At 44.3% G+C, this 12,628-nt stretch overlaps 1 protein-coding gene across 1 annotated transcript in view; it reads left to right on the top strand.

Moving 5' to 3' along the window:
* KCNQ3 (potassium channel, voltage gated KQT-like subfamily Q, member 3) overlaps window positions 1-11,963 on the top strand; it is a 308,368-nt gene extending 296,405 nt beyond the window's left edge. Inside the window, exons 7-12 of the mRNA XM_012647942.1 lie at window positions 1,006-1,201; window positions 2,141-2,243; window positions 4,950-5,081; window positions 7,502-7,600; window positions 9,287-9,371; window positions 10,974-11,963. Coding sequence (XP_012503396.1) covers window positions 1,006-1,201; window positions 2,141-2,243; window positions 4,950-5,081; window positions 7,502-7,600; window positions 9,287-9,371; window positions 10,974-11,708 — 1,350 coding nt within the window. The 3' untranslated portion in view covers window positions 11,709-11,963. The remainder of the gene's footprint in view (window positions 1-1,005; window positions 1,202-2,140; window positions 2,244-4,949; window positions 5,082-7,501; window positions 7,601-9,286; window positions 9,372-10,973) is intronic.
* The last annotated feature ends 665 nt before the right edge of the window (window positions 11,964-12,628 follow it).

Below are 12,628 nucleotides of genomic sequence, written 5' to 3'. Positions count from 1 at the left end.
CGCAACTGGCTTTTGGTACCAGGGCAACTTTGTGTTGGAGTTATTAACTGGGTTTCGTACCAAGAACCCTTCTGGCAGTATTGTGAGGCCCATGGACCCCTTCTCACAATAATAAGTGAACCTGTAAATAAAAAGGAATATACAGTTACAGAAGAAACTTATTATATTGAAAAAGTCATCAAAACATTTAAAAATTTGAGATGCAGTCATGTGTGTGCTTGTTTGTGATGAATTTAATGACAGGCATAGTGGCAGGTTGAATGCAGCCACAATCTTGAAGCAGCAAGGAGCATAAACAGTACCTTCGATAACAAGATATAAAATTACCTGTGATTTCTATAGTGGAAAGACACAGGCACTGAGGATATTACTGGGCTTTGTAATGCACATTTGTGATTGAAAAAGATGCTACATTTTAGGTAGAAGTTACTAAATTAAAGATATATTTTTCTCCCTTCCAAGTTCACAGACCTCCGAATTCTCACCATGGGGGTCTGTCTGTACACAGCAGGTTAAGGATTTCTGCTTCATGTCATTTATGTTGTTCAGTTCTGTTCAAAGAACATTGGATAAGGATTTGTCTGTGTAAAATCACTACCCGGGCACCGTGGATGGTAGGAAGGAAAGACAGGAAGTTGTAGGTGCAGAGTATGGCCATGGTGGGGAAGGATGACTCTGCTGCGTCCTGCAATGATCCAGGCATTTCCTATCCTGAGTCTCACGTGAGCTCCACTTAAGCATATGAGGAAACGGAAGTTCAGAGATGTTAAGAAACTTGCCAAAGGTATAATATTAATAGTTAGTAAGTTTTTGAGCCCACTTAACAGGACTTGAGTCACACCCTGCCCAATTCCACTGCTTAATGAGACTCTTCAGCAGAGGAGTGCAGGGTCCCCATGCTTCCTTGGAGGAGAATGTGTGAGTCTTTATGGAGGGACGGGGAATTGTAAGAGCCTGCACTGAAGGAGGAAAATTGTTCACTTTTGCTTATTTTGTAGCCAAAAGCTGGGTCTCTTGGATCGGGTTCGCCTTTCTAATCCTCGTGGTAGCAATACTAAAGGAAAGCTATTTACCCCTCTGAATGTAGATGCCATAGAAGAAAGTCCTTCTAAAGAACCAAAGCCTGTTGGCTTAAACAATAAAGAGCGTTTCCGCACCGCCTTCCGCATGAAAGCCTACGCTTTCTGGCAGAGCTCTGAAGGTAATGCCTCTCCTCTCCCCGACTCTGTCTCCTCCTCTCCTCCCTCCCTCACCTCTCCTGTCTCCACTGAGAACTCTCAGGTCCATAACTCTCCCCTCCCTCCCCGAACCAACATCTTGCTTCCCCTCATTCCTGTCCTTTGGGCTGGAGGAGTCTATCGTACATTCCCAGGAGCCATGGAGCACGAGGCTCCCAAGTTAGCCATTTTCCTGGGCCAGGGTCCCCATCACTATCAGCACCAATCCTGTCTAGGGAGCCTCGGGATGTGTCACCGTGGTTTCCAGGGGTGGCCGTGGTGAATGAATTGTCAAAGAGGTCAACTTGAAGGATGGGGAGTGTCCAGGTGCAAAGTGAACTGGAGACAGGACCTCAGTGCCCCCAGGGGTGGGAAGAAGTGTCAGAAAATCACCTTGTGGGGCCTGTAGGAGAAATGGCCTCGTGTGCCTCTTCTACTTATGCAAAGAGAGACAAGCAGGAAAGCCTGTGTCTTCAGTGTCTGAGCCCACCCAGGCCCAGAGCCCCACCAACCACTCAGTCTTATCTAAGACCCCTGAGGTACACGCAGCTCAGAAAGTGGCCTCCCCAAGGTCACCAGGTTAGAGACTGACAGCAGGAATCCCAACTGCAGGCATGTGCCCTCTGCCCGCTCCCAGGGGCCACTCTGGGACAGCGGAACTCATTTTGCATCCCTTCTAGCCTCTCCCCACCCCCACCAGTCCTGAGCTGCACATGCGTCTGACTCAGACTTCTGGAAGGGAGAAAGGGCTGCTCAGAAAGGCTGAACACCGTCACAGCCGGAGAATATTGCGTGGTTTCACAAAGTGGGAGCAAAGGCTTGGGGTTGACTAATCTAGAGGCTTAGAGAGTGCTGACTGAACAGTGAGGTCTCCAAGCCTTTTCAAGGGTGTGTCCTGCCTGATATGTGCATCTCCCTCCCAGATGCCGGGACAGGCGATCCCATGGCGGAAGACAGAGGCTACGGGAATGACTTCCTCATTGAAGACATGATTCCCACCCTGAAGGCCGCCATCCGAGCTGTCAGGTAATGTCCCCTCCTCCCCACCGTGTGTCCCCCCAGACCCCAGCTCAACTCCCACAGCAGCAGCTTGTAACGTGCTCTTGCGCTCTGGGAAGGGGGGCAGGAAGTCCCTCTAGTAACCCTGAGTCAGGTCCCGAGAGGACGTATATCCTTTATGGGGGATGCTGCTTCAAGAAGAGTGACGCTGACATTAGAAGTCATTGTGGGTGGCTCTTGCCTGCCTTGTTATAAACATGCCCCACAGCCCTCCTGGCAGTGCTTCCAACTGCTGTGCTCTTCTCTTGCTGTACCCACCATTTATGTTAACGGGTGTCAGGGTGGGGGTGTATTGACATGGGGTTTTCTTCCTTTATAGCCTTCTTACTCAAAATTGTTTTACTTCTGCCTGTCTTCATCCCCATAGTTCTTTTTAATGAGCATTCTTAACAAGATAATAAACTATAGATTCTTTGTGTCAGAAGAGATCGTAATCCACCCTGGCTATTTCTGTTTTGCTTTAGGATTCTGCAAGAAAATAAAAACTATGCTACGACTTAAAGAAACTTTATCAGAATATGGGCATGTAAGCCCCTTATAAGGGTGGCAGTGAATTCTAGAAACTACATTGAATTCTCCAAAAACTGATCAGGATACTTTCAGCACAATTGCCAGTCCAGTAGATCAGGGAAGCACAGAGCGTTATCCTATGTGGACCTTAGCAAAGCCTTTGATCTGTTTTCTCACGATACCATTGTGTATGATATGACACAAACACGGTGGATGACAACACAACTGTCTGGATGAATGACCTTATTCAAAGAAAACCAGTTAACGAATGTGTTGACCTGGAGGGAGTCTCTGCTGGGATACTCCATGGTCTGTTTTCTGCCTTTTCCTTTTTAGCATTTTTATTGATGCCTTGATTCAGGCATGGGCAAACGTTTTCTATAAAGGGTCAAATAGTAAATATTTAAGGTTTTATGGTCCACAGGTCTTTGTTGCAGGCACTCAGCTCTGCCACTGTAATGCAAAAGCAGCAGTAACAGTTGCAGGGAACTAGGAGAGGGAGTTCCCCATGGCCCTTTAAGGTTCACTGAAAAATCAACTTGCAAAAGGAAGATTAATTGGAAAAAAAGGCACACAAATGTATTTAATGTGAATGCACAGAAGCCTTCAGAATGAAGACCCAAACATGCAGGGGGGAAGTGTCCATTTTTATGCTTAGATTCAACAAAGTACAGACAGCCATGTAGAAACAGGATTGGACAAAAAGGGTGTGAGCTAATGCCAGTAGACTGAGTAGGGAAACCCAGCAAGCCTGTCTGTCTAGGTTCTTCTTGGCCTTTCTGAGAAGCATCACTTCCTCCTGGGAGTGGGGCTGGGCCCTCTCTGGAATGGGGGTCTTATGCCTGACAGTCAAACAAGGTAGATCACATACTTTCCCTATGGCCAGTTTTTACACAGAAAGGCAGAGGGAAATATTTTTAGGTTTTATGGCTGGCTTTCAAGAAAAGGGGTTCTGGTTTCTATGACCTGCCTTGGGGAAGAGGGATTCTAGTTTCTATGACTGCCCTGGGGTAGAACGGACCTGGGAGTCAGGAGGGCAGGAGAAGATCAGAGAAAAACTTTTGCTTTTGAGGCTGCTTCCAAGGCCTTCATTTTGGGGTATTGTTTTCTGAGCCCCAACACAGTACATACGATGAATGTGTGTGGCTGAGTTCCAATGAAACTTTACTTTCAAAAACAGGCAGTGGGCCAGATTTGACCTGAGAACTGTAATCTGCTGACTCATGTCTTAGATGGAACTACACAAAGGGAAGGTTCTAAATTAACACGAAGTTGAGAAGGAGGGCAAGTCAATTAGATGTATAGTCAATTTTCCAAAACAGTGTGTAGAGGTTGGAGCCATGAGCTATGACAAACAAAATGAACTTTGAGTGCACAATAAAAAAGACTTGTGCAATCATGAGATGGAAGGGTCTGGAATGGGCTGTGGCCTCCTGACACTGACCTGTGATTCAGGTTTTAATTGAGGCTGCGCACAGCAGGAGTTAACTTCATGATGGGGCTCTCAGGGAGCGTTAGCCATCAGGAGTGACTTTGCTGGTTCCCAGGAAAGGAACAATAAAGGATGGAGGTGAGGGTTTGACCTCACCTACCAGTTCTGGGTGCCCCACTTTACAATGAACCTGAGAAAACTCAGGAAACAGAAACTAGGTGTTCTTTTTTAGGAGCTCACAAGCCAAAGAATGAAAGAGGCTGTTGAGGATGAGATACAACAGCTGACACCGATTACGGGCCTGGGCTGGTCACCACACAGCCCGGGTCTGAGGACCAGCTCTGACCTTATGAGCCAGATGGGGAAGATGCTGAAACTCTCTGCATCACAGCTGTGTCATCTATAATTTTCTCTATTATTGGGATAGCTCATAAACATTACACTCAGTGTCTGCACGTACTGAATGCTCTCAACATACATTAGCTCGTATCATGACGACTTTCTTACTCTTCAAATGATAAAGGGCGGTAGTCATGACAGACAGGTACTACCCAGCCTAACTCTGTGTGGTTTGAAGGGGCAGCACCAGAACCAAAAGTTGGAAGTTCTCCACAGAAAGACGTTTTCTCTTTGGTTCTTTTCTTCCCCTGCCCCTGTGTTTGTTAGCCTCATATTATAGTTCCCCACACGCTCCACCCATAACACGCAAATGCCTTTATTTTGCTTTACAGAATTCTACAATTCCGTCTCTATAAAAAAAAATTCAAGGAGACGTTGAGGCCTTACGACGTGAAGGATGTGATCGAGCAGTATTCCGCAGGGCATCTCGACATGCTTTCCAGGATAAAGTACCTTCAGACGAGGTAAGGCAGTCGCATCTGGGGGGACGCTGCTCTCCTGACTGCTCAGGAATCGAAGCCCTGTGAACCTTAGAGTTTATGGTGAAAAGCATCCAGAAATAACCCAAAGGCAGGGGGAATTTTTCAAGAACAAGAATGTTCATCAAGCATTGCGGATGTTAAGGCCAGCAAACAACAGATCAAACAGGCAGTGGAGAAGCTCTACGACATTGCTTCGGCCAAGGTCAGCACCCCGGTCAGGCCTGAGGCAGAGGGGAAGGTGTGTGTTCGACTGGATCCCAGCTGTGTTACTTTCCATGTCACCAACAGAATCAGGATCATCTAAATGGATTCCAGCTGGCTAATTATAAATATAATTTTTTACCATATTAAAAATGTTCATCAGGTATTATGCTAGTGAAATGGAAATAGCATCAATGCTCGACTAATAATTGCCACAATTTTTATTTATTTTTATTAAGCTCCTAAGTTCTCTACCTATATATGTCTAATCCCTTATAACCCCAAAAAGAATTTCATTGCGGTGCCTTTTTTTTCAATGAGGAGACTGAAGCTGAAAGGGCAAAGGACTTAAGCCAAATTACCCAGCTGGTAGCTAGTAGGTAGCAGAGCTGGGAATCAGACCAGGGCTGACTGGTTACCAAGTCCCTAGTCTGTCTAGAACACAGCACTTCCTTAATTATGAAATAGTGGTTAAGAAAAAAATGGCACCTGTTCGTATTAAAATGTTATGCAACCACCAAATGATGTTTAGAAAACGTATACATGAGATTTTTTTAAATTATGTGATTTATGAATATTTATGATTACTAATATGCTCAGACATATGTTATACACTTATACATATGCATATGTATATATTTATGGCTACATATATGTTTATATATTATATGTAATATATCACAGAGTAAATATACTCTAGATCTTGAGATGATGTTAACTAATATGTATGTATGATATTATTACAAAAACACACACATATGTTTACTCAGAAATACACACAACATGCACACCTTCTCCCATATGGGGGCCTAGAGGAAAGAAACAGGACTTCCCTCAAGAGATTACAGTGGCTCTACTGAGATGATGAGTTCATCTGTGACTTGTTTTTTTTTTCCCTACTTTTTAAATTTATCAAATATTTAATAAGTTGTAAAAATACCCTTTAAAAATTTTCAAAAATAAAGGGCAATATGATGCCAAGATTCCCTGAACCACAGTTAGGAAACCAGCGTGCTATTTACCTTTCGTTTTCTGACCCCATATTGTGTGAGACTTCCAACTTGTATGAACCCTCTCTGGCCTTAGCTTCCTTGTCTGAGGAATGTTTCTGCACTGGAGTGGGCTGCTGAGTGGGTAGGAACATCCCACTGACTGGGTTGGAGTTATGGTTACATGTGACCTTGCATTACCTCTAACTGGGACATCAACTTTGACTTCCTGGTATAGTGGCAGGCACACAGTGTTCGATGCCTGCTGAACAAATGCATGTGCGAACGAATTCTGAGCCTAATGTGCTGTTAATTATGTCTGAGAGACAGAGCCAGGGAGCATGATGTCTAAGACATACCAGACTCCAAAAATATCAGCCAATCTTAATGAGCATAGACTGGACCATCACACTGTCATAGTTTTTGCCATTTTTTGGCAAATATATTTCTAAGAGTTGTAGCTGAAGGTCGACTAATTGCATTTTCCCAGCCATGCCGATCTTGCAGTGGGCCAGAGAAAAAGGAAGGTTGGTTTAGTAGATGGTGGTGTCTGTGGAGGAGCAGCTGGGTTTCCAGAGAGGAGACAGAAGGACCCATGGCTATTTCTAGGTGCATAGCCATAATGGACCTGGGTTTGCGATGAGCCTTTGAGGCTGCTCCCCGTCCAAGCCCTGGAGCATGGTGAGAAACATTTCTCTCCTGTTGATTCTGGCACAGGGTGGGAGCTGGCACCTCACACAGAAATGGAACCTGGGTGCAGGAGCTGGTGTTGGATCCATCCTTCTAATGGCCAGAGAGGCCAACAGAGCAGCAGCGATGTACACAGCTGAAAATGGAACCTAGGATTTGGCTGCAAAAACTCCCTAACTAGATGTTTGGAGGAGGGATAAAAGAGCTGCACACATATGGTATTTCCTATAAAAAATAATAAGATGCAGCCCTCACCCTGCTCAGTGGTTTGTCTGTCTCCCTCTCCCCTGGAATAGAAAGATGTTCTCGGTATCACTAGACAAAAAAAAAAAAAGGAAAGGAAAAGAATATACTGAGGTCATAGGTTCTCTCTCTCTTTATTTCTCTCTGTATCTCTCTCCCTCTTCCTTTTTCTTATCTATTCCAAACCCATATCTGATTTCAGAGGGAATAGAATGATTTGTTTTCCTGCCAAAACAAGGGTCTGTGTAATTTAATCCCTCTTTTCTTTGTTTCTTTCAGAATAGATATGATTTTCACCCCTGGACCTCCATCTACTCCGAAACATAAGAAGTCTCAGAAAGGGGCAGCATTCACCTACCCATCCCAGCAGTCTCCCAGGTGGGGCCTGCGGATCATCCCCACCCCCAAATCTCAGCTTGGGTCCTTCATGCGGGTGAAGTGGCCACTCCCCTAAGTAAAATGAAGAAAGAGTTTGAAGCTTGTTCCAGTTGGTGGCCTTTTGAAAGGTTTCTGCACAGAAGACTTCCTGCCCCTCTTCCCAGATCATATGGGTGATACTTCTTTCTATGGTTTTGAAAATGAAAATAACCACACTAGTTTCCTTATTATAAAACAAGAGGACACTTAAATGTGTCATTGGAACAAGAACATTTCATGTTAGCAGAGCCCATAGCATTGTCAGTCGGCTGCTTGGCTCTTCCTGCTTAGTCATCCTTGGGCAGACTGATACCCCTGCCAGGACAAGGCCAGAGAAGGCACTCAAATGTCAGGCCCCCCTCAACATTGTAACACAGAGCGCTTTGTCCCTCCATAGAGCAGCTCTCCTCCCTCCAAAAAACGTTTTCAATTTTTGATCAGGGTATCCTTTAGAAAGTCTACTACCTGAATTTACATCTCTTTATTCCCAAATGTCTTCAAGGAATGTAACATAAATGAGTGAGGGAGTCAGGCTTAAGAAATATTATGCACCTTCCTCTTATAAAAGAAGGAAAAGCATGAGCATGGTGAAAAAAGGCATTTAATCTTCAGCTTCGGTCCTGGGGATGCCATAGGGAGTGATGGAACTGTGAGGACCCATCTAAAGGAAGTAATTGTTATATTGTTCTATTATTGCTAATTGTAAGAATGAGAGTTCTCTGTTTCCACATAATTTAATTTATCAAAAAGCAGAATATCCAGATTTTATGTGAAAGTCTCCATTTTTGAGATGGCTTACCTGTTTTAAAACCTTATGCAGGCCAAGGAAAACACTAGTAGGCTGGATTTAGCACATGGGCCACCAGTTTTTGACATCTGCCTTAATTCAAGACTGCTCAGCCAAAGACAGGCCAGGGATTTACCAGGATTCAGTAGCCTGTAAGAGAGAAAAGTCACCTATCGAGAAAGTGCCTAATGTGAATGGTTTTGAGCAATAACTAGGCTCCCTGAAAGTTCTCATCTACCTAAAACATGAAAACATTGAAACTAACTGGAATTTAGGCAGATATTAATTGTGCATAGCCAAAGAGTAAACTCAACACACATCTCAATTCCATTCCCCACCAATGTTAGCTTTTGTACCATTTTCCAGATTCGGCATTTGTTTTCCATTCTTAACAAAATCGACCAAATGAAATATTTATACTCACCATATATAATTTCAGAGATTTGATAACCCCTTCCCCACCCCCCACACAAACACTCACTTAGAATAGAAGTTCTCAAGCTGCAGTCTGAGACTAAAAAACAAAGGAATTTAATTTAAAGGAATTAAACACTCTAGGCACTGTTAGGTGTTTTATTAACTTTAACACAAAGCAAGTGCTCCTTAGTAGTGGCTTAATATTTGGCTTCAGATTTTCCTGCAGTGAAGGAAAGCATGAGATACCAGTGTTGAAGGCAGGAAAATTCTGACTTTTCCTGACTCACATATATCACACCTCCAGAGTTGAGTGGTTCTCTTTCAGGCTGCAAACACATGAGGATGGCAATAACGGCTCCATGGGCCCCGACCTGTCTAGCTGGAATAACCTTGAAAAGCAAAATAGATACAATGATCTTATAGAAGTGTTGGCTTTTTCTTAGGAATGAACCATATGTAGCCAGAGCATCCACATCAGAAATTGAAGACCAAAGCATGATGGGGAAGTTTGTAAAAGTTGAAAGACAGGTAGGTCTTTCCTTTCCCTCACCAAAAAGCAAATTTATAAAATTTATTTTCAAATGCCATTTTTATAGGGAGATAAGATACTTGATTAATCTTCATACTATCTACCATTCAAAAAAGAATGTAGAAATTAAATCACTGATTTAGCATTTACTAACTGGATGATCACATGCAAGCTAATTAATTGTTCTAAGCTTCAGTTTTCCTCATTTGTAATATGGGGATTTTAATATCTCATGAAGTTGCTGTAAGGATGAAGTGAGTTGATACATGTAAATTGCTCAGAATGTTAGCTGGCACACTCAACAAATGGTAGCTGCTGTTATCACGCACTTCGTGGTGGTCCCTTAAGGAATATTAGTGATCTGCCTCCCTTATTTTTCATTTTGTGTATCTTTGGTCCTCCTTTTCTCAATGTCCAGGTCAGTGGGTGTCCTGTGTGAAGAAGCCTGGCTGGAAGAGGGCAGGCTATGGGTGAGGTTCACTCAGGGTGGAAAGAGAAACTCACTCCCAGCACCCGTGTAGCTCACTCTTGCTTCCATAGTTTGCTAGCTCATATTCTAGCACCATCTGCCTAACTTAGCACTAGGTAAATGTCACTACCGATTTCCTTTAGGATCATATCAATCCTTTTATTTTATTCAAAACCCAAAATGGGATCCGTGCAGGAGAGGGAAGAGAAAATCTCAATTATTCTTTTTTGGTATATCAAGAGTATCGTTTTTCATTTTTAAAATGTAATTTATGATCTCAGCTCTACTTTGTCTTCTGTGCCTCTGTTCCCTCACCTGTGGATAGAGATAATAATAGTGTCTACCTTACAGAGTTTGTGAAAATTTAATGAGTCAACAAGCAGAGTCAGGTACTGACTGCTCGTGAGTGTTAGTTACTGTTGAGGCTGGGATGCCGTCCTGGCCATCGCCTATAACTGTGCTCATGTCCTCATCTGTAAAACAGGCTAATATACCTGATGACAATGCTTCCTGATGAGTTGTAAATTGTCAGAGCAAGCACACACACATATGCGCACAAACTTGTGAATATACACTCACGAAAATTGAGATAAGTTCCCAATTTAGGAAGACAAAGCAGATGCAGCTTCCGCTGTCCCTCAAGGCCCCTAGGAAGGGTCTCCAGTTCTGAGAAGCTCATTTCTTGCTAACCACCGTCCTGTATCTTTGGGGCTTACATCACCATGTAGGAGAAACATGCGCCAACAATCCACATGCTGCTATCTAAAGACATGTTTGTCAATCAGGAACTCCTGCTCCTTGGCCCAGGTGGCATTAGCAAGGCCAGCCCCTCCTCTGGAGGACAAAGAAGGCCTGTACCAGTTACGCTCAAGCCATCTCTCTGCTCTCAGCCTTCGCTTCATGGGAAGCCCTTATTACCCAACTTGTTTCCAGATTGGCATTAATACTTGTGCAGGCCTTGTGAGTAGGGGACACGAAATAAATTATTAGTTGCTGTTCTTATTATTAAAACTTGCAAGAATTATCTTCCCTTCTGCAAAGCAGATAAAATGCTATAATATTTCCTCCCAACCAATAACGAGGACCCCCACCTCCAGAGAAAGCAGTAATTCCAGCTTCTGATGTTTTCCAGGTTCAGGACATGGGGAAGAAACTGGACTTTCTCGTGGATATGCACATGCAGCACATGGAACGGCTGCAGGTGCACGTCACAGAGTATTACCCGGCCAAGGAGGCCTCCTCGCCAGCTGAGGGGGAGAAGAAAGAGGACAACAGGTATTCTGATTTGAAAACCATCATCTGCAACTATTCGGAGACGGGCGCCCCTGAACCCCCCTACAGCTTCCACCAGGTGCCCATCGACAAAGTCGGCCCCTATGGGTTTTTTGCACATGATCCTGTGAACCTGCCCCGAGGGGGACCCAGTTCTGGAAAGAGCCAGGGGACTCTTCCTTCCTCAGCAGCAACGTATGCAGAAAGGCCCACAGTCCTGCCTATCTTGACTCTTCTTGACTCCCGAGTGAGCTGCCACTCCCAGGCTGAACAGCACGGGCCCTACTCGGACCGAATCTCCCCCAGGCAAAGACGCAGCATCACACGGGACAGCGATACGCCTCTGTCCCTAATGTCAGTCAACCATGAGGAGCTGGAGCGGTCTCCCAGTGGCTTCAGCATCTCCCAGGACAGAGACGATTATGCCTTTGGCCCCAGTGGGGGGTCAAGCTGGATGAGGGAGAAGCGGTACCTCGCCGAGGGTGAGACGGACACAGACACGGACCCCTTCACGCCCAGTGGCTCCATGCCTCTGTCGTCCACAGGGGATGGGATTTCTGATTCCATATGGACCCCTTCCAATAAGCCCACTTAAAAGGGGTCACTGGCTGACCCCTCCTTATAATGTAAACAGACTTTGTACAGCTCACTCACTCTCACACCGGACACTTACCAGCGGGGACACCAATGGCTGCATCGAATGCATGTATGTGCGTGGTGGCCTCCACCCAGGCAGAGGCTTCCCATGGCCTTCTTCCTCCCCATGTTGCCACGACGAAGCACTTCCTTTTCAGCATGGTTTGCATGACTTTACACTATATAAATGGTACCGCTAATCTCTTCTAGGATACACATTTATCTGCTGTTCTTACTTTTAATCATGATTGGGCCAGTGCAGGGAGAAATTATTGATGAGCTGTGCTATTTGTTTGGTTGGCTGCTTTGGGTTTTGGTTTGGTAAGCAGAGAAAGGCATTCAAGTTATTTTTAGGATTATTGCCCCCTTGTGTAAAACACTCCAGTGATTAACTGTTTTCTAAAGTAAGGAAATAATTTTCTTAACAAAACCATATTGTGTATTAATGAGGCCGCCTACTCAGGTAACATTAGGAAAAGAATGAGATAGTCATCGCATCTCCAAAACCAAGAATTTAAACAAATATTTTATTATGGAAATATTGGCAAAACCATTTAAAAACTCTCAAAAAGATCTCACTTGGTCTGACATTGTTTGGTATCATGCCTCAGTTTCCTTGGCTGTAAAAGGTGGTGGTAATTTCAAGTGTAGCATTTCTGACGAATTATGAATTGGCAGGGAAAAAATAGGCAAACAGACAGAAAGACAGACACACACACACACACACACACACACGCACATACACACATTAAAATGTTTCCAATTTATGTAGCCAAGGACAATGGAATTGATCAGAAGTGGGGTGGCCCTCTGGGCAGGAGCTGAGTTCAGTGCCTTGAAAATGAGGTTCCAACTCACATTCCTCCCCATGACACTTAA

This window comes from Propithecus coquereli, unplaced genomic scaffold (genome assembly GCF_000956105.1).
Source record: "Propithecus coquereli isolate 6110/MARCELLA unplaced genomic scaffold, Pcoq_1.0 Scaffold28, whole genome shotgun sequence".
NCBI classification, from domain to species: Eukaryota; Metazoa; Chordata; class Mammalia; order Primates; family Indriidae; genus Propithecus; species Propithecus coquereli.
Note: the sequence above shows the minus strand (reverse complement) of the source record. Positions and strands in the feature narration are given on the sequence as shown.